The sequence below is a fragment of the Manis javanica genome, chromosome 6, assembly GCF_040802235.1.
Source record: "Manis javanica isolate MJ-LG chromosome 6, MJ_LKY, whole genome shotgun sequence".
Lineage (NCBI taxonomy): Eukaryota > Metazoa > Chordata > Mammalia > Pholidota > Manidae > Manis > Manis javanica.
In genome coordinates, this window is record NC_133161.1 from 26,659,858 (window position 1) to 26,678,096 (window position 18,239).

The 18,239-nt window shown below is 37.4% G+C and overlaps 1 protein-coding gene across 1 annotated transcript in view; it reads left to right on the forward strand.

Moving 5' to 3' along the window:
• The window catches only part of IQUB (IQ motif and ubiquitin domain containing), a 114,495-nt gene extending 96,491 nt beyond the window's left edge, over positions 1 to 18,004 (forward strand). Inside the window, exon 13 of the mRNA XM_073238502.1 lies at positions 17,674 to 18,004. Coding sequence (XP_073094603.1) covers positions 17,674 to 17,697 — 24 coding nt within the window. The 3' untranslated portion in view covers positions 17,698 to 18,004. The remainder of the gene's footprint in view (positions 1 to 17,673) is intronic.
• The last annotated feature ends 235 nt before the right edge of the window (positions 18,005 to 18,239 follow it).

Genomic DNA, 18,239 nt, shown 5'->3' on the forward strand with positions numbered 1-18,239 from the left:
CTTGTTCTAAGTGCTGAGGTACAGCAGTGAATAAAGCAACATCTTTGCCCCGTGTGTGGAGTGGGAGGGGGAGAAAAAAAAGTATATAAGCAATAGAATATCATTGTATATGTGTGTAATATCCAAGTATTTAAATACCTAAAAGTGTAGGTATATTAGGTAAACTAGAGATGAATGCCTTTAAGAAGAGTCAATCAAACTAAGAAGAGAGAATCTCTATTAGTTACATGGTCAGGAAAGTTCTCTTTAATGAGGTGATATTTGGGCAGCAACCAATGGAAGCAAAGGAGTAAGGTAAGCAGAGAGTAACTGTGGTAAGTGTGGAGAGTAATGGACAGAGGGAACAGCAACAGCAAGATCTTAAACCTGGAACAGCAAGAAAGCTTGTTAAAGGTGGGATTTATAGAGTTGTAAGGATGTAGGAAGGAGGACTGCAACTAAGTGCCTTAAATGTCTTACTATTTGACAAGTTTCTAATGAAGTTTAACAGTTCTCTCTTTCCCAGTGGAACAATCTGCTGTTGGGTTGGGTACTCATGATTTTATATGTTTATTCAAGCTCACCCTTCGCCACTTACTCTCCGAGTCCACTACACAATCTCAGGGAGGTTTTCCACCTGCCAAAGTTCAAAGCAAGGACAGTATATTTTATGAAATTTTGAAGGACATAATAAGGAGGATTTTACTTGCAAAGAATAGAAATGTCTGCTGAAAAAGAGATTTTTCTCCTAGTTTATGATTTGTTTATAACTTCTAATTTCAAGATTTAGTTAGCAATTCTAATGTTAACAAATTACAGTTCTAAGTAGGGAGACAACCGCAGGCTTGTATTGGAGTGGAAAATTTGGTTTCAAGATGAAGACATTACTAGTAATGGCAAGATGAGCACAGAAACATTTGAACATGAATCTTTTATCTTGGTGTGGAAAGCTACTCAAAATCCCAATGAACTAGTGGTTGCTTGCTGTATTTTTTTGTTATCAAAGAATGCAGATTCTATCTAGATCAGATTGCTGCAGAATCTGTGAGAAAAGTTGGCCTTTCTTTTTTCACTTCTTTTGGTCTCATTTGGTTCTCTTTTGGGTCTCATTTGGTTAAGATCATGGCAGGATTCTATTCAAATTTCCTTTACTCTTGAAGGCACCTTCACAGCCCTGTGGTCACTCTCTCTCTCTAACGTACTTTTGTATTAGTTTGAGTCTTTAAGTCACTGGCAAGTGATTATTAAAACCTATGATCTATTTGAGCAGTAATAGGACTTATAAAATATCAGTAATTAGGATTGATTTTCTCAGAAGAGGAAGGGAAAGGAAAGGAGAAGTTTGTTCTAAAGTAATAAAACTGTAATTGTAGAAAAAATTTAAGAAATGTCGCAGCTCTCTTCCATATGTAATGGTATTGCATTTAAATTTTTAAAAGAGAGCTCCTTTGGGCATTTCAGCAGTGATTTACAGTTTTGATTTGTTAGCTCACTTATGTGACTACTACAAGCCAAAGATATATTTTGTATGTAAGTCATGGCTTCTAATGTGCTTGAACGTGTCTGTTCTCTTAGGTACAGTGCTGATTTATTACATCATTAATATATACAATTCCAGTATCCTCTGACCAGCTTTTGGAAAAGCATCCTACTTATCTAACCATCATTATGTTTAGCATAACCACAAGTTTTCATCATTCTTATCACCTTATCATTCATTATTTGAGGGTTCATTGCTTAAATTATTAATTAGTAATAACTAGTAAATATTACTAATTAGTAATATTTTATAACCAAATATTACATAACCAAACCATCACAAAAGTGTTTTGGTAGGTGGTGAATTTTTTTTTTTTTTGAGAGGGCATCTCATATTTATTGATCAAATGGTTGTTAACAACAATAAAATTCTGTATAGGGGAGTCAATGCTCAATGCACAATCATTAATTCACCCCAAGCCTAATTCTCGTCACCAATCTTCTGAAGCATAACGAACAAGTTCTTACATAGTGAACAAATTCTTACATAGTGAATAAGTTCTTATATGGTGAACAGTACAAGGGCAGTCATCACAGAAACTTTCGGTTTTGATCACACATTATAAACTATAAACAGTCAGATCAAATATGAATATTCGTTTGATTTTTACACTTGATTTATATGTGGATCCCACATTTCTCCCTTTATTATTATTATTATTTTTAATAAACTGCTGAAGTGGTAGGTAGATGCAAGATAAAGGTAGAAAACATAGTTTAGTGTTATAAGAGAGCAAATGTAGATGATCAGGTGTGTGCCTGTAGACTATGTGTTAATCCAAGCTAGACAAGGGCAACAAAACATCCACGGATGCAGAAGATTTCTCTCAAAACAGGGTGGGGGTGAGGTTCTAAGCCTCTAGGTGGTGAATTTTAATGTTGTAGTGATTCATTTAGTTGATCAAGTCATTTACCGAAGAAGCTGTCTGAAATCTGAAGACTACATATATCTGAAGACTACATTATATAGAATACATATATTTATATATCCACATTAGAATTGCTATTCATATTTAGAAATTTGATCAATTTATAATTTATCTTGGTATATAGTATAAAGAATGTATTCAGTCTTATCTTTTGCATTTCACTATTCAGCTGTCCCACACTTCTTAAAAGTTCTTTCTTTCCCTGATTTCAGATGATACTTTTATCATATACTGAGATTTCATATTCCTTTTGGTCTATATCCAGACATACTAAACTGTTTCATTAGTCTGTCTATTTATATACCACTACCTCACTGTCTTACTTATAGAGACTTCATAGCATTAAAATTTGGTCTGTTTACCACTCCCCAACATTGCTTTGCTTTCACAGGAGTTTTCTGGTTTTTCCTTTTATTGGTTTTTATAAATAAGCAAACTTATTTTTTATAAATATTGATTTTTAAACAAACAATATCGATTTTTTAATGAAAATTGAATTTTGTCTAACTTTCATTCAAAATTATATAATTTTTCTCTTTTAATATGGTGAATATATTAGTGGATTCCCAATGCTGAATCACCTTAGATTCCTGTAATAAACTTTAGTTGGTCATGTATACTGTTTCTTAAATGTAGTTCTTAACACTTCTTGGTAATCATTTATATAAGATTTTTGTGCCAATTTAGAAAAAATTTATTTACACAAATTTAAATTTACTTAATATATGTTAATCTGCTTCATAAAAGAACTTGTAAATCTTCCTTTTTTCTGGGGTTTAGAATAATTTAAGTAGCTCTGGAATTACTTGATCACGAAAAATCCAATAAAATTCCCTTATGAAGCTGGATGGGCCTAGTGCATTTTAGCCTGAGAATTATTTCATAATTTTCTCTATAATCATTTTATGGTAAATGGTCTATTCTATTTGGACTTTTTATCTACATTAAGGCCAATTTTCCTAGATTTTATTTTCCTAGAAGATTGCCAGTTTCTACTAGAATTTCAAATTTAGTCCCATAGAATATGTGGAGTTACCCAGCCAATGTGGCAGCCTTTATTTTCCTATCGTATTTTCAGCATACCTGTACTTTTACAATTCATATTAAACTAAGAGCTTATAGTCAGTATTGAAGTCTTGTGTGATATCTAAATGTTTGATCATTTTTTTCTGATTTTTCTCTCACGCTGGCTTCCTTGCTTACATGTTTGATACTTTATTATTTTGACCCCATACTTTGCTGAATTTAATCTAAGAATTGTGAAAAATGAAGAAAAAGTACCCCCCCGCAAAATATTTTCTATTTCTAGGACCGAGAGGGTACAATTGATCTAAGACTATGTGGTAGAAAAGGAGATACAGCTTCTAGATCCTCCTTCAAGAAAGAATTTGCTGCCCCATTGCAGAGAGTGCTGAACAGACACCCTCCAGCTCTTAGCTACCTTGGTTCTGCGCGACACCTGAGGTCCAGAAGCAGGTGCAACGGCCTGGCTGTTGTGGCCCACCTCGAGATGCTCTAGCAGCAGAACTGACTCCTGGTCACCCTGCTGGGCTGGCTGGGGCTTTATCGTGTGTGCACCTCCAGCCCTTTCTTCTTCTGCCCCATCCTGCTCCCTCTTGCTTCCCTTACAAATGCTTATCTCTAATAAACAACTGCCTCCATCTCTTACCTCGGCCCTGCTTCTGAAGAACCCAACCTGCAGTGGTCCACTTCAATTCAATTTATGGGCACAGCTTTGTCATGACCATGCATTCAACTTACATGTGAATCCCAGGCCCAAATTGGGTGGTCTATGGCTAGAATTCCAAGAGGAGACTATTATTATGACATTTTTCCCCACACTCTGAGCCATGGAGGACACAGCTTTTATTTTAAGTCTGCTTTGAGATTTTGCCTCAAGTAGGAAGATTTTCTTCTATCCTGTATTTTGACAGTACGTGTGGCTCTTCACGGGGATCCCAGGTTTATTTATTTCTCTTTCTACTATGTAGAGACCTAAGGCCCATGTGAATGCTTTCCCCTCCTCCCCCCACATCACAAACTGATATTTAATTCCCCCAAACTCTAGGACCCTATTTGTCCTCAGTTCCCATTTGACTGGATTTAATCTTGGGAATTTTAAGTGGCCTAAGGGAAGAATTCCTCTCCCCACTGAGGATTTAGATTTGATTCTTTCAGATGTCTGGAGGAAATGCCAGTCAGGAGCACGTCAAGCTGAAGTTTCAACTTGGAATGTTAGAGCTTCACAGGAAATATAAATTGCAGCCCCAAGTTCATGAGAGTGTGAGCCTGTGGTTATAAATTCTCAGAAGGCAGTCTCTCTACACAACCACTTCACCAGCCAAAACTGGGACAGATCAATGTTCTTACCTGCTCCCTCTGGTGTTTGTATCTGCTGGATTTTTAACTTTACCCATTGAAAGTGTTGACCTTTGGAGGCACCATATTTATCCAGGTCTTTGCTACAACTTCCCACGTAATGAGTGGATTTGGTTCTGTCTTCTTACCTTCTCATATTCCATTAAAGATTTACAGGAACTGACCCATGTCCTTAGAGGAATCGCCAGTGTTAGCATATGCTCAGCAATCTAGATGCGTATTTTTTGGTGGTCTTGGGTCTCTGAATTTCCTTAACCTTCTCATAAGCCAGGTTATGCATTAAAAGGGTATGTGTTATTTTCCTAATATTTTTAGTTGTTTTAATTGGAGAATTTTTTTTGGATATCAGTTCTTCCTTATTATGGGGAGTAGAAGTAACCGTCTTAGTTTTGAGCTAATTTGAACTGAGTCTTGAGCTCTGAGAAGGAGGCATTAAAGGAAATAGATCCTAAAAGGCACTGATAGAGATTTGGAACTATATTGACAGTAAGGCTAACTATTTTATAAGAGCAGGAGCTGGCAAATCAGCTGTGCCAAAGGGCATTCAAGGAGAAAAACACTGGCCCTGATCCAAAAGGATAGGTATGCAAAGGAAGCTCTGAGACAAACATTGGAATTTTATCAAGGAAATTAAAAAGAATAATCACCTGCCACTATGAGATGCTGTCCATTTTTAGGAGCTGCTTACGGCCTGTACCATTGGCAGCAACATCATGCTAGCATAGATGACTGGGGGAAGGTAAATGTTAGATTAGAAAATACTATTAGTAGAGAAAATCATCCTTCAGATGACAAATTTATAGCATGGAGAGGCTAGATGGTTGGCATATGATCATAAAGGATTGAAGTGCTATCTTGTGTCTACTTTGGTGTAACAAGCAAACCTAGAAATGAGACAGGTTCAATCAAACCAGATTTCTTTTCTCAATGCATTGTTTGTTAAAGACAACAGGTCCATTGGATTTCAAGTAGAAATTGTTAACATAAAAGGTTTAACAATAATTAAAGGCATACAGATCATGTGTGGTGCTTGGAGTGGGGCTGCTAGTGTGTGTGCAAAACAATGGGCACTTTATTTGGCATATGTTGTACTGATTCTTATTATCTCCAAAATTAAGGCAGCAATTGGACAGAGTTTACATGAAGAGATTTATGTTAAAAGGACAACAAAGAGTTCTTTTATTTTGCAAACATTCTTGCTACCAGGATTCCATTTTGGGTGAACTCTGGTTAACAATGAGAACCAATCTTGGCTCTGCTCTTTTCTCCCTTTTTCCAATGTTATCTTGCTTCTCACTCCTCTTCCCATATGTCTCAGCAAATGCTGTAGCAGGGCTGATGAGCGATGTGTGTGTGACATCTTGCCTAAAATGAAAATCTAAAATGCATTCTTAAAAAAGCAGTAATAATAACATTTTGGGTGTATGCAAAGGTGACAGATGTTGCCGGGAGGAGGGCCCTATTTTTCATGGCTTCAGAACACCTTTCTCTGGAGCCACCTTTATGTTCCCAGCACACCATGTGCAATGACTCCACATGCTCCTTCTGTGACAAAATAACAGAAGTATTGATCCTTGCGGCTATAATCCCTGTGCTGTAACTGCTCTTGTTCTGGCACACTCAGTGCCACCTACAGTGTTTTCCCTCCTGATGGGAAAGCTTTTGCAGTCACGTAGCATTTCTGCCCTGCACTGCTTCCAGAGTCTTGTGTTTAGATGCTAAGCCCCTCGTCTCCTACTCCAAGGTTGCTGGGCTGAACAGGGAAGGGAATAGATGATGCAGGTCTTTATCTGGCCCTCACAAAACCTCTCAATTGGGCTGCTTTTCGTTAAGGAAAACGGGGTGTTTTTATTATTTCAGAATCATTTTCCAGGCTCACTGATTTTCCTGGAAAGATTTAAATTCCTTTCTTTTCTTTTTCTTCTCTTTTTCCATATGTTTTTATTTTTAAAAGGAGAACAGATCTATAGTGTATCTCAAACTCCATCCATCTGGCCACATCACTAGGCATCCCTGTGAAATGCACCCTGGAAATAATCCACCCTACAGGACAAGCTTGCTGCCCTCAGGATCTGCTGTCACCTTCCCTCCTGGCTGCCAGGCCAGTATCCAGGGCCACCAAGTAGAGAGTACTCTCAGATTTCCAAGAGAAACCCAGTCTATTGTGAGTTTTGGGGACTTAGATAATAGATCCATCTAGCAAGCCACTCCCCTGAGGCCTATCCCTTTCCATACTTTAGCAGCACAGTTCTGGCATTGCTTTTCATTAATGGTAGCCAAAACTTTCCTAAGTGTTTAAGCCTTCCCAGCAGTGCTTCAGGACTGGGGCTTTTGCTAGGACATTAGATTCTGTCTCACAGAATGCCCGCAGATTGATAAACTCCACTTTATCCAGCTTTACGCTTTGACATTCTTGGTCTGGCACTGTGGCGTCCCTCCCATGTATAGTTCCTTGGTTACAACTGGTAGATCATTTTCAGAGTAAAATCTGAGTAAGGGAAATAGTACAGAGAAGAGGAAAGAGCTATAGAAGAGTTGAATCCCTGGTAATTTCAGGAAGATTCTAGTATCGTCATGATATAATGGGAAATTCTGGAACATAAATTCCAGAAACAAACTCTGTCCTAGCTTGAGACAAGGGAGTGGGCCTTTTGTACTCCCATCCTATCAATTATTAGCCATTGGCAATAGAGTAAATGGCACCAAGATAGCTTCATTTGCTCACAGGTACTCTTCCAGAGAAGACTGGAGGTGTGAACTATTAGCTAAAGCACCTCACAACAACTGGAGTTTGGACATATCAACCAAACCAGTAAAAGGTATGGCAGGGGATCTAAGCAGTCCACCAAGACAGTCTGTTGCACCATTTATTAAAATATTTCTGGTATGTTAATGCTCAGTTGAAATGATAATTCCCAAATCCTCAGTAATGTTTCAAGCAGATGTATTATTCTCTTCTCTCCACATTTATAATGTGTTGCTTGAACCCCTATTTACAATCGGTTTAAAATTTCTGAGTTGTAGTTAGTTGTTTATACCACCTCAATTATAGATTCCTTGGGAGCAGTTAGTCATTCTCTACCAGTCCTCACAGATGGAACTTATATATGGTAACTAACAATTTAAAAAAAATTATGTTTGATGATATGCATCAGAGTTGGCAGAAGAAATCCTATAGCAATTCCTTTGTAAAGAAAAAGTATTCCCATTTATCTTTTAGGTCAATCTGAATGTTCATATGTTGTTTGTTTAGTGCTTGCATATGTCAGCAAAGGTTTCAGGTGTCCTTGGAATAAAATGGTTATGTAAGTGTACAATTTGAGCAAACTCAAAAGCGTTTGCTTTATAACTGATAGTCAGTGATGGTATCCTTGGGAGAAGCTGTGGTCATGTTCTCAGAGAAAATCCCTGAATAGAGATTAACTAAAATAAATGTGGAGATAAGGTTTACTTAAGTAAACTTTAGAGATTACCTAGAGAAAAACTAAATGTATCTGGTGAGCTTTCTTCTCTAGTTTGATAGAAAATAAATGTCTTTTCTGTAATACATACTTATTATATATATATGTTATATAAACCAAATAATATCAGTAGAGTAGAAAACAAGCCAATAAAAAAACATGCCGTGGCAAGAAAACATTGAGAGTGGGAAGCCTTTTAAGCTGTTACATGACAGATAGGGACAACATGAGTCAAACCAATTCTCTTCATAATATGTCCTCTTTATGGCATGAGGTGAACACTTCACAAGTTTATTTTTTTCATGGTTGCTTCTGCAACCTAGTTAAAATTTATTCTTTTTATGAATTTTCTCTCTCTGATGTTTAATCTGTCCATCTTTCAGATCAGGATACTGAAGTATAGAGTGAGTAGACAACTTACCAAAAAAACCTGAAAAATGGAACTATTATTAGGGCCCAAGACACTACAGGAGAGTCCATTCTGTGTATGCTACACCAGCCTGTCTCTGATGTAATTTGCCACAGTTCTCCATTCAGTCTTTGAGGCTTCAACAGATTGGTTTGGAATTGTGTCTTCCCTTCAGTATCAAGGAGAAACCGAAAGAAGGGTCCATGGGCTGAATCTCTTGTGCCAAGATCTGTGCACTTATTTGGCATGCAATCAATATTCTTCTTGATTTTATTGCAATATTAATTTTATACATGCTTGCCATACTGGTTAACATTTTGTCTCAGTATGTTATTGAAGCATCTAATTTAGATTTTTTAAAATGGAAAAATATTAGGATATGGGGATTATCAAAGATTGGAATTGACTTGCTTTGATTTAGCTGAGTGCACTTGAAAAGATCTTTATAGGCTCATGAATATTTTTTCAGTGAAGATTAAGTTAGGGATACCTGTTAATAAAGAGTCAGAAAATAAAAATGAAATGTTGAGACGGACTTCGTATTTTGTCGTATTTAGATTTTAAACTAATGCTAGGTATATCCTCAGATCTGCTCTAACCTGAGAACTCTTAGGTTAAATTAACTCCTCGACACTTATCTATCAAGGGCCACAAACACCAGCCTCCTCCTCCTTCAGGAGGCCCCACTTTCTCCACATTGTCCACATGAAGCTGATGTATGTTTCCGGGACTGAACGAAACATGCTTCTGTTTTGAACAATCAGAGGAAGCAAATGATATACAATCGAGGCAAGTTTCCAATATTTCTCTTTTCCTGACATAGTTTTAAATCACAGCATAATCATTTTCAGTCCCTTCTCGTCACTTCTTCCATTTCATAAGGAGTCATCTTCTCCCAGCTTCCATTTATTATATGATTACCTTGTAAACATAGGGTGCTGCAAATATTTATTTTTTTCATGGTTGCTTCTGCAATCTAGTTAAAATTTATTCTTTGTACAAATTTTCTATCTCTAGTGAGATAGAAATTTCTAATCTTCATAATGTCCTGGCAAGTTTGGTATTAGTGCTCCATTTTATAGATGAGAAAATGAGGTTTCGAGGAGCTTACAAGCAAGTGGCAAAGGTATAACTGGGGTCTTTGTTTTACTCTAAAAACATTGTTCTCCCAGAACTTGCAAGCATGTTAGATCCTAAATGATGCGATCATGATTGTTTTGATAGTTTTTGTTTAATTTGATTGTTTTGATAGATACTCTTTCCTACCTTTCAGCTTCAGTAGAGTATTGCATATCCCTTTAGATTAGTAACTAAGAGAAGGTTCTTTCCTATGTGGTTTCTAGGTTCACTTACACTTGACTCTTACGCTTGTTCTCCTTAATTAAAAAAAGTTTTTCTTTAACTGATGATTTTACCACCTCAAAGATGCTTATATTCTAGAATAAGGTCACCTTTGGATTTCAAATTCTTAGAACAGTTCCCTCCCCCAGTTCCCACAGGGAATTTTATGTTCATTAGCCACATGCACGTCCAGTTTTGAACCCGAGAGTTAGGCAGACTTCCTGTGTGGTCGCCAGCAGAAAGCCTGTCTTCCTCTCTTTCCTCCCACCGTGCGGTAGCCCTGCATCCCTTACAGCACAGAGGGCAGAGGACAACTGGGTTTTCTGGAAGGAAAGGAAAAAGGGTAGAGCTAAGTCAGGCTTGTACTGTTCTTCCAAATTTACAATTTATATAAACCATTTAACTAGCACAGGGGTAGAGTGAATTAAGATACAGAGAGGGGCCAGTGGTTACTTTAATTGAGCTTCCTTTTCTCATCAGGAGAGGGGAAGAAACTTTCTTGCAGTAAGAGGGCTAACATGAGAACTGCAACACAACTCTCTACAATTTCAGTTTTAAATATCCTTCTGAGACCACCACCTCTCCTCTGCCCACCTCACTTCCTTTGATATCCTAGTTCCTTCCTGGCAACACTTACTGTCCCACATCTCCACATATCCCCATTTCCATCTCTCTTGGTGATGTCATGTAGGCTATTATTTTAAATACCGATCCTGAGGTGTGTTCTACATGGTTTGTCAAGGGTTCCCAATGAAGTTAAGCCCTAGTTACCCATAGTAGTAACCGGCTCTATAGTTCTGTGATTTAATATAAGAAACTCTTATATAGTCGATGCCTTCACATAGATCTAATGGATTAGATATTCAGGGGACTCTTTGTGCTGAGGAACATTGGTACCTGACCCAACAGCTCCATTCCAAGATTGTTGCCACGCCGACTGGCATTTAAGGAAGGACGCCAGAATCAACTTCCCTCCTTTGTATCAGGCACGCTGTGAGCAGGCACTTGATGTAGCCGCAGTTCAGTACACACCTTTAAGCTTAGAGCCTAAGGGAGCAGTAGCCTGAGATTTTTGGCTCTGGGTAGAAAAGGACCAGTTTTGGCAGAGAGGACACCTGTCTGTCTGTTCGTGAGCACACATGGAGACTCCCGCTTGTGTTGTGTCTCTAACTCAGTCTCTCCTCACTCACGATGCTGACTTCTCCAGGCCACTGATACAGCATCAAAGCCAAGGCCTGAATGTCTCTCATGGCTCGTTAGAAACTGGAAAGCAAATTCTCTCAACCTAAGTAGCTGAGCCAAACAACCATTTTTTTTCCATTAAGGGTATACCACCTCATAACTGGAACTGCAGCTGTGTAATATAAGAACAAAATAGATGGGGTGGGTAACAAACATATGAACATGCTTAGAGAAGAGACCCACAAGGAAAATTTAGACCTCTCTCATTTTCCATATCCTAAATTTATATAGATTAACAATATATATGTGGTTTGTTGAGTTCCCTCTTCCTAAATGCCAGATATTTGGATTATTTTATTCCCTTTCGCAAAGCCCTATGAAATATGGAATATTATTATCCTGCTCAACAGGTGAGAAATCTAAGGCTTTGGAGGTTGAGCACCTTGCCAAGGTGCCATGACTTATGAGTAAAAAAGCCATATTGGCTCCCACACACTTGCTCCCCAAGGTCAGCCCTGGACCATTCTGCTGAGGTGGCTGCAAACTTAGATGACACAATGGCAAGGGCACTTGGGGGCCTGTGCAAATGGCAGCTCTTCCACTCTCTCTGTTGCTCAGGGCACAGGGAAGGGTGGACTTGAAATCCAGGTCCATTTGTTCTCTCTTGAATGGCCTCGGATTGTAAGTGTTCTCCATTATTGACACCCTAAGGCCCTCGAAGGGAAGGCAGCACTGGGAAGAGGAGGATCCTTTCATGCCTCTGTCCCTTCTGTGGAGTGCAATCTAGGTTTCATAGGGCAGTGCTAGATTGATTTATGTTCTTCCCTGCAATGAAAAAAAGGAAACACATTTTTATTTAAAAAGGAGAGATTCTTAAAGTGTATGGGAAGTGAATAGGATTTAAAAAAGGTTTAAGTTTTTGTCTTTTAACATTTTCTGCAATGTTGACATTTTCTGTGGTGTTGGTTGGAGGTGAGACCTTTTCTGTTTTGCTTTGTTTATGTTTGTTTAAATAAGTTCTTTGTTTTTAAACTATTTTTTATTGTTTTTCCTTTTCTGCTTTGTAGGAGCATGTCTCTCCAGCAAAATACTAGAGTCATTTTTATTTGGTTCAAGGCTAAAATACAATTGTCCAAAAGATCTATGCTGTTTTCCTTTGTCTAAAAAAGTTATACTAGAAATACATGTATTCCAAAAGAGAAATGAAGTTTCCTTGGTGTGAAGGATTTTAAGTATTTAGCTTCTGAATAAACACAATTATATGAACACTAAAGCCATGTGTATGTAAAACATACAATTTTGTTGATCTCAATTTTGATAAGCCCAATGGATAATTTAGGCCAGAATTATTCTTCTTTGATAAAAAGAAATATCAATATAACTTTCACCAAAGAGCACAAATGAAGGCTCCCAGCTCAGACTGTAAGGCTAGCCTGCCACATTTTGGAGGGTTCTTATGTTAGTAAGTTGGATCTTATGAGTATCAGTTGTATGGATAATTGCTTGACTCCACAACTTTTCTGGCGTGAGAATCAGAGAACAATAGAATTTCAAGAACTGAAAGGACTCTGCTGGTTTTAGCCTTCCCATGAAGTACAACACACCTATTTTGTTACATTTTTTTCTTCTCTCTTCTTAGCAATAACATTCTACATATTCCAATAGAGAAAATAATCTGTATGGTCTTCCCCTTATATAAACCACTGGCACCTGTTGTAGTTTCCTAGGCCTTCCATAACAAGTACTACAAATAGAATGACTTCAAACAACGAAAACTTACTCAATCATGGTTCCGGAGCCAGAAGTCCAAAATCAAATTGTCAGTGGAGTTGGTTTTCTCTGGAGGCTCTGAGAGAGTATCTGTTCCATGCCTCTTCCTGTCCTTGCTTCCGGTGGGTGCCAGTAGTCCGTGGTGTTCCTTGCCTTGTAGACACATAACTCTGTTTTCTGTCTCCATCTTCATGTGACCTTCTTCCTGGTGTGTCTTTTTGTCTAATCTTCTCTCTTCTTACGAGGATACCAGTCTGTGGATTAGGTCCCACCCTAATCTGGTATGACATCATTTTAATGTGATTACATCTGCAAAGACACCATTTCCAAATAAAGTCACATCTACAGGTACTGGGATTAGGATATCAGTGTATCCTTTTGGGAGTTCATTTCAGCTTACACTGGCACCATTATGGCACATTAGAAGTAGAAGTCATATACTAGGAGAGATTCATGCCTGAGGGGACAGCCAATAAAATGCTGTTTATTGGTTAGTTACATTATTGCAAATCTTCAAAGACTGTTCAGAATATTCTCTTTCTCTAGAATATTGATTTGAAATGATTCAGCTGCGGATCGGTGCATGAAAAATCTGACACATCATATGGTGGTTTTATATTATTGATATTTGTTGTAATTAGATTTAAAGCTGGTGTTTTTGGTGGTCTAAGTAGTTTGTAGGCATGAAGAAAATAAGTTAGGATATATGTGTACCTTTGGCCAGAGGAAGGGTTCCGAACTCAGAACCTCCCATTCCTAAAGTTCACTTGAAGAAATTAAAGGCTGGTCCCAGGAGCAAGCAGAGGAAACAGATCAGGGATTGGGCAGAGGCTAAGGCTTGGCGCTGAGGGCACTGGGTGATGTCACTCCAGCACGGGCCACCCCACTTTTGAGTCTTATCTCTTCATCTACTGATGTGCTGACGTGCCTGGATGAAAACCTGTGTTTATTCTCAGGGCCTAGGGGAATGGGGTGAGGTCTGCATGAAGAATAGAGGCCTGCATATCAGCGTCTGTCTCTGGACAACAGGGCACAGAGAACAGGGTGAGAGGGTCCCATTGGCATAAGGGGCTTCCATGTAGAACAAAACTCCTGAATGAAACAGTTTTCATTCTTTGCCTTCCTTCCTTCCACCCATTCTCACTCCCCTGGCTCTGTCTCAGATTTCAAGTCTCAGCTTAATTTCACCACTTTGACTCCTTCATCAAAAATAGATTCTCTCCTTCCCTATTATTCTCTACTAAACTCCCCATTTGTTTCCTCTAAAACATATCAAAACATATCTGTAATTTGCTTATTTTAATCAATTTCCCAAAGGGCGTATATTTTGCCTACTTCCCAAATTTCAAGTGCCTACTGCCATGCCCAGACATAGTAAATGTTCAGGAAATACCTGTTGAATACAAAATATAGAGAGAACATACTCTAACATGAGGTAAGAATTTAAAAGGCTTTAGATTTATAGAATCATAATCCTAAAAGACATTTCCAGATATTAGCTTTTTCCACTACATTAGCAATTATTTGTACTGATGAAATCAGTGGCTATACCCATAATTAGAGCTTAATTTACCATTGCAAAAGAAATGGGGTTTCGTCCATTAAAAAAAAAAATCCAGATATTAGCAACCAGTGAAGGAAACTCAAAACTGAAATGAAAATTAGAGAAAATTTTCTTCAATCTAACATTACTTAGAAGAAATTTAAAAAACCCAAGTATTTCTAGTTACCAATGTCCACATTTCTGGGCACTGAGAAACATGGTGTATTTTGTTACTTCTTCATGTATTATTCCTCTCAAACCTATTGCATAACAACTCACAGAGCAGTGCACTCACAACAAGGGACTCAGGAAAGACTGACTTCATGTCCTAGTGTTGACAGATTTCAATGGCTAAGCCTTTCTGTGAAATTTTTTTTTTAAAGAGATCTACATCTACAAATAGCCTAATTTTCAATAGCAGTTTAAATTTCTGCCAACAGTTAGATAGGATGTGTGAATCTGTATCTTTGTACTTACCTGACTTCATTTTTTAAAATGTTCTTTAGCAGTCCCTTTTGGGAGAGTGTTAATTGTGAAGGATGGGATTATTCATACAGGGCAATTCTTAAACTGAGGACAGTAGTCGCTGATGTAACAGCATTTCAGTCTAAGCAACAGAAAGCTTGCTTTCTACAGATTACTGTTCTTTCTTATAAAAATATATTGTAATGCACATCAGAGAAGACTAAGTTAAAGCTTGATTACTCAAGGAATATTTCACTAAATGGTTTTTCTCCAGTTCATTCCTTTAAGAAATGTCCTAATTTTTCAGCCAAAGAGGCCCCAACTAATTGCACAATTTGCTTAGATTACAGCTATACCTGTTAACTTTCAGGTTCCATAAAATATTATTTTAAAAGGAAGTTTTGGGTTTATGACCTAATTTTCTACAGATAATACAAGGAATTATATTTAAAAATTAAAAGTAATATTTTTTCTAAAAAAGCACTAACAATCATTATAGAAAGCTTTAAATGTGAATAAATGTAATTTAAAATATAAAGCATGTTTGAATAAAAATACAATAAATGTCCTTTGGTGAAATACTTGTATCCATTTTGAATTATTTCTCTAGAATAGATTCCCAGTGTGTACAAACTTTCAAGTATATCATACATGTTTAAACCATTATACAGTCTAAACCACTAAGATAAGGAATGAGGCCAAACCAACTTAAAAAAATGAAAAGGGTAACTTATTCATAAAAATATTAACCAGGAAAAAAAGAAAATAAGCCAACTCAGTCATCTAGGTTGTATTGACTTAATAACACTGTGATTATATGCAAGCTCCATGAAGGCAAAGGTTTTTGTTAGTTTTGTTCACTCTTTAATTCCTGTGCCCAAAAAAGTACCTGCCATATATTGATATGGAAAAAAATCATTTGTTGAATGAGTTAATCAGGAAAATTAATAAAATTCTGTTTCAAATGTAGTTTATAGCTTCTTTCAGGAGTATGAATCTAAATAACCAAAATGTATTTATTTAATACCTTTCATGTTTGGAGTCCACACATATTGGTCTCCAGGTTACGTATGAGGAAACCAGGGCTTGTAAGTATTGATCTCTTTGGTTTTTCTTGCTTTAATAGCCTAGCAAAATGAAGAACAGAAGTGACCCACACAAATGAGAAATGAGTCACAAATCTACTGTAATATTTATTGGCTCAAAATACCTAAAATTAAGATCTACATTTTATACATAACCAACTAGGAAATGAATCTCAAAACAAGTTTAAAGAAACTCAGCGATGCTCTTTATGTGTAGTATTATCCTTGGACTCTGGGTTCTTTTCCCAGTTTAAGTCCAATCTCATTTAATTACTCTGTCTAGTAGCCTCTGATGCTTGTTTATATTTTCTGGTTAGGAAGCATGAGGGTATTTTTAATAATATCCGCTTTGTGCTCAACTTGGAAATAACCACTTGGAACGTGCCTTTTCAGAATCTGTTGAACCAGAAGTTCTCAGCCCTGTGGCGGACAATCTCTGCTAAGTTTCTCAGTCTCATTTTGGGCATATTCAGTCAAGCCTGATGGCCCCCATTTAATCTCTATGCAGACTTCTGCCTGTTCTCCACCAACATAGCTCGTGGTATATTCTGGTAGCTTCCCTCTAAATTCTAACCCCTACAGCAACCTGGAACTCCAATCTCTGCCACCTTTACCTCTGCCACGCCTCAGAGTTCACTTCCCCGAGCCAAAGTAGCAGAGTACCTCCAGGCAGAATCCTAGGGCTATCGTGGGGCTCTCCCTGTGTGTTTTTCTTCTCTGAAGAATCATAGTCTTGTACTGTCTATTATCCAATACCTGAAAACAGTCACTTCATATATTTTCTATGGTTTTATGAGTTTTTTCTTATAGCCTGAGTGGCAACTATGCTTACACCAGTTGTTCTGTTCAGTCCAGAAGCAGAAGTCTTACTTACTTTTTATTGTGCTTTCTTCACCATATTCATATTTTTTTGTCCTAATTTTTGCTTCACTGAATAGATTTATTTTATTCTTCTTTTGTATGTGTGTGTGATTTGGAATCTATACTCGATTTGTGTTTGACTAGTGTTCATTTTCAAAAACCAAATAGTTTTGACTAATATTTGAGCCCTTCTTTTTCTAATAGCATCAATAATTTAAAAGTATATATAAGACTGCTCCCTCTAAGAATTTAATCATGAAAATTGAGGCATAAATATTAGATAAGAAACACCTGTATTTTCATAATTTACAGTACTATTATTTATAACTAGAACATCTAAAATAATCAACTGAAATTTATTACATTAATAAGATAATTCAATAATTTGGCCAAAAATGAAGGTCTTCCCATAGATTAGGACTTGTATTGGCTCTAGCCCCAGAAGCAATGGCACCCTTATGTATAGTATATTTCCTTAGTTTCCCCACCTCTCTGGCTAAGGCAGTAGGGATAACTGAATTCTCCAAATGGAGCAGGAACCACACCAGGATGAACAGCCTGAGATAATCCAGATTATATGCAATATATATGGGCAAAATATATATGTTCACATTATATATCACATGTATATATGCAAATATATGAACAAAAGGGACCTCTGCTGCTATGTATAATAATATAGGCTGTCATCTTTGGGGGTTAAGGACATTGTACTTTTTTTTTTTTTTAGGAAAATACTTTCTTCAATTTGTAGTACCTCTGATTCCCCCACATCCTTTGGAGGGGTGCCTGCATGTGTGTGTTTAAAGAACAGTTTCTTGTTGATTATCTCAGAAGAATGAGGAAGCTTATCTTCTCCTAACACTGGTAGAGAAATCTTGGAAGATACTAAGACTTAGAGAGGTAAGCCCCACCTAGATTGTTCTGCTGTCTGTGTGCAAAGCTACCAGCTTGTCCTCGGTTTGTGATTCCAAATTGAATAACTAAATATGGGGAAAGTGTCAGAGTATGTTATGTTCTATGAATAATATTAGAAAATGGAGATGGATCCTTAAGAATAACAACCCCTGTGGTGGGGAAGGAGTGATGTTTTTCTACAGGGTGGTAGATACAGTAGATGCTAGCTCTGTGAAAGTGTAAGGAAGAGACATTCGTCAAGGAGCAGGAGGAAAGGCGGCTGCTAAGTCAGAGAAGCAGGGATAATAGCTGGATTGTCGCTACAGAGGGGTGATGTGTGAAAAGAAGTGACTTTCTTTTTCCATGGATTGTGGGCATCCTTCTATGTACCGTGCAATT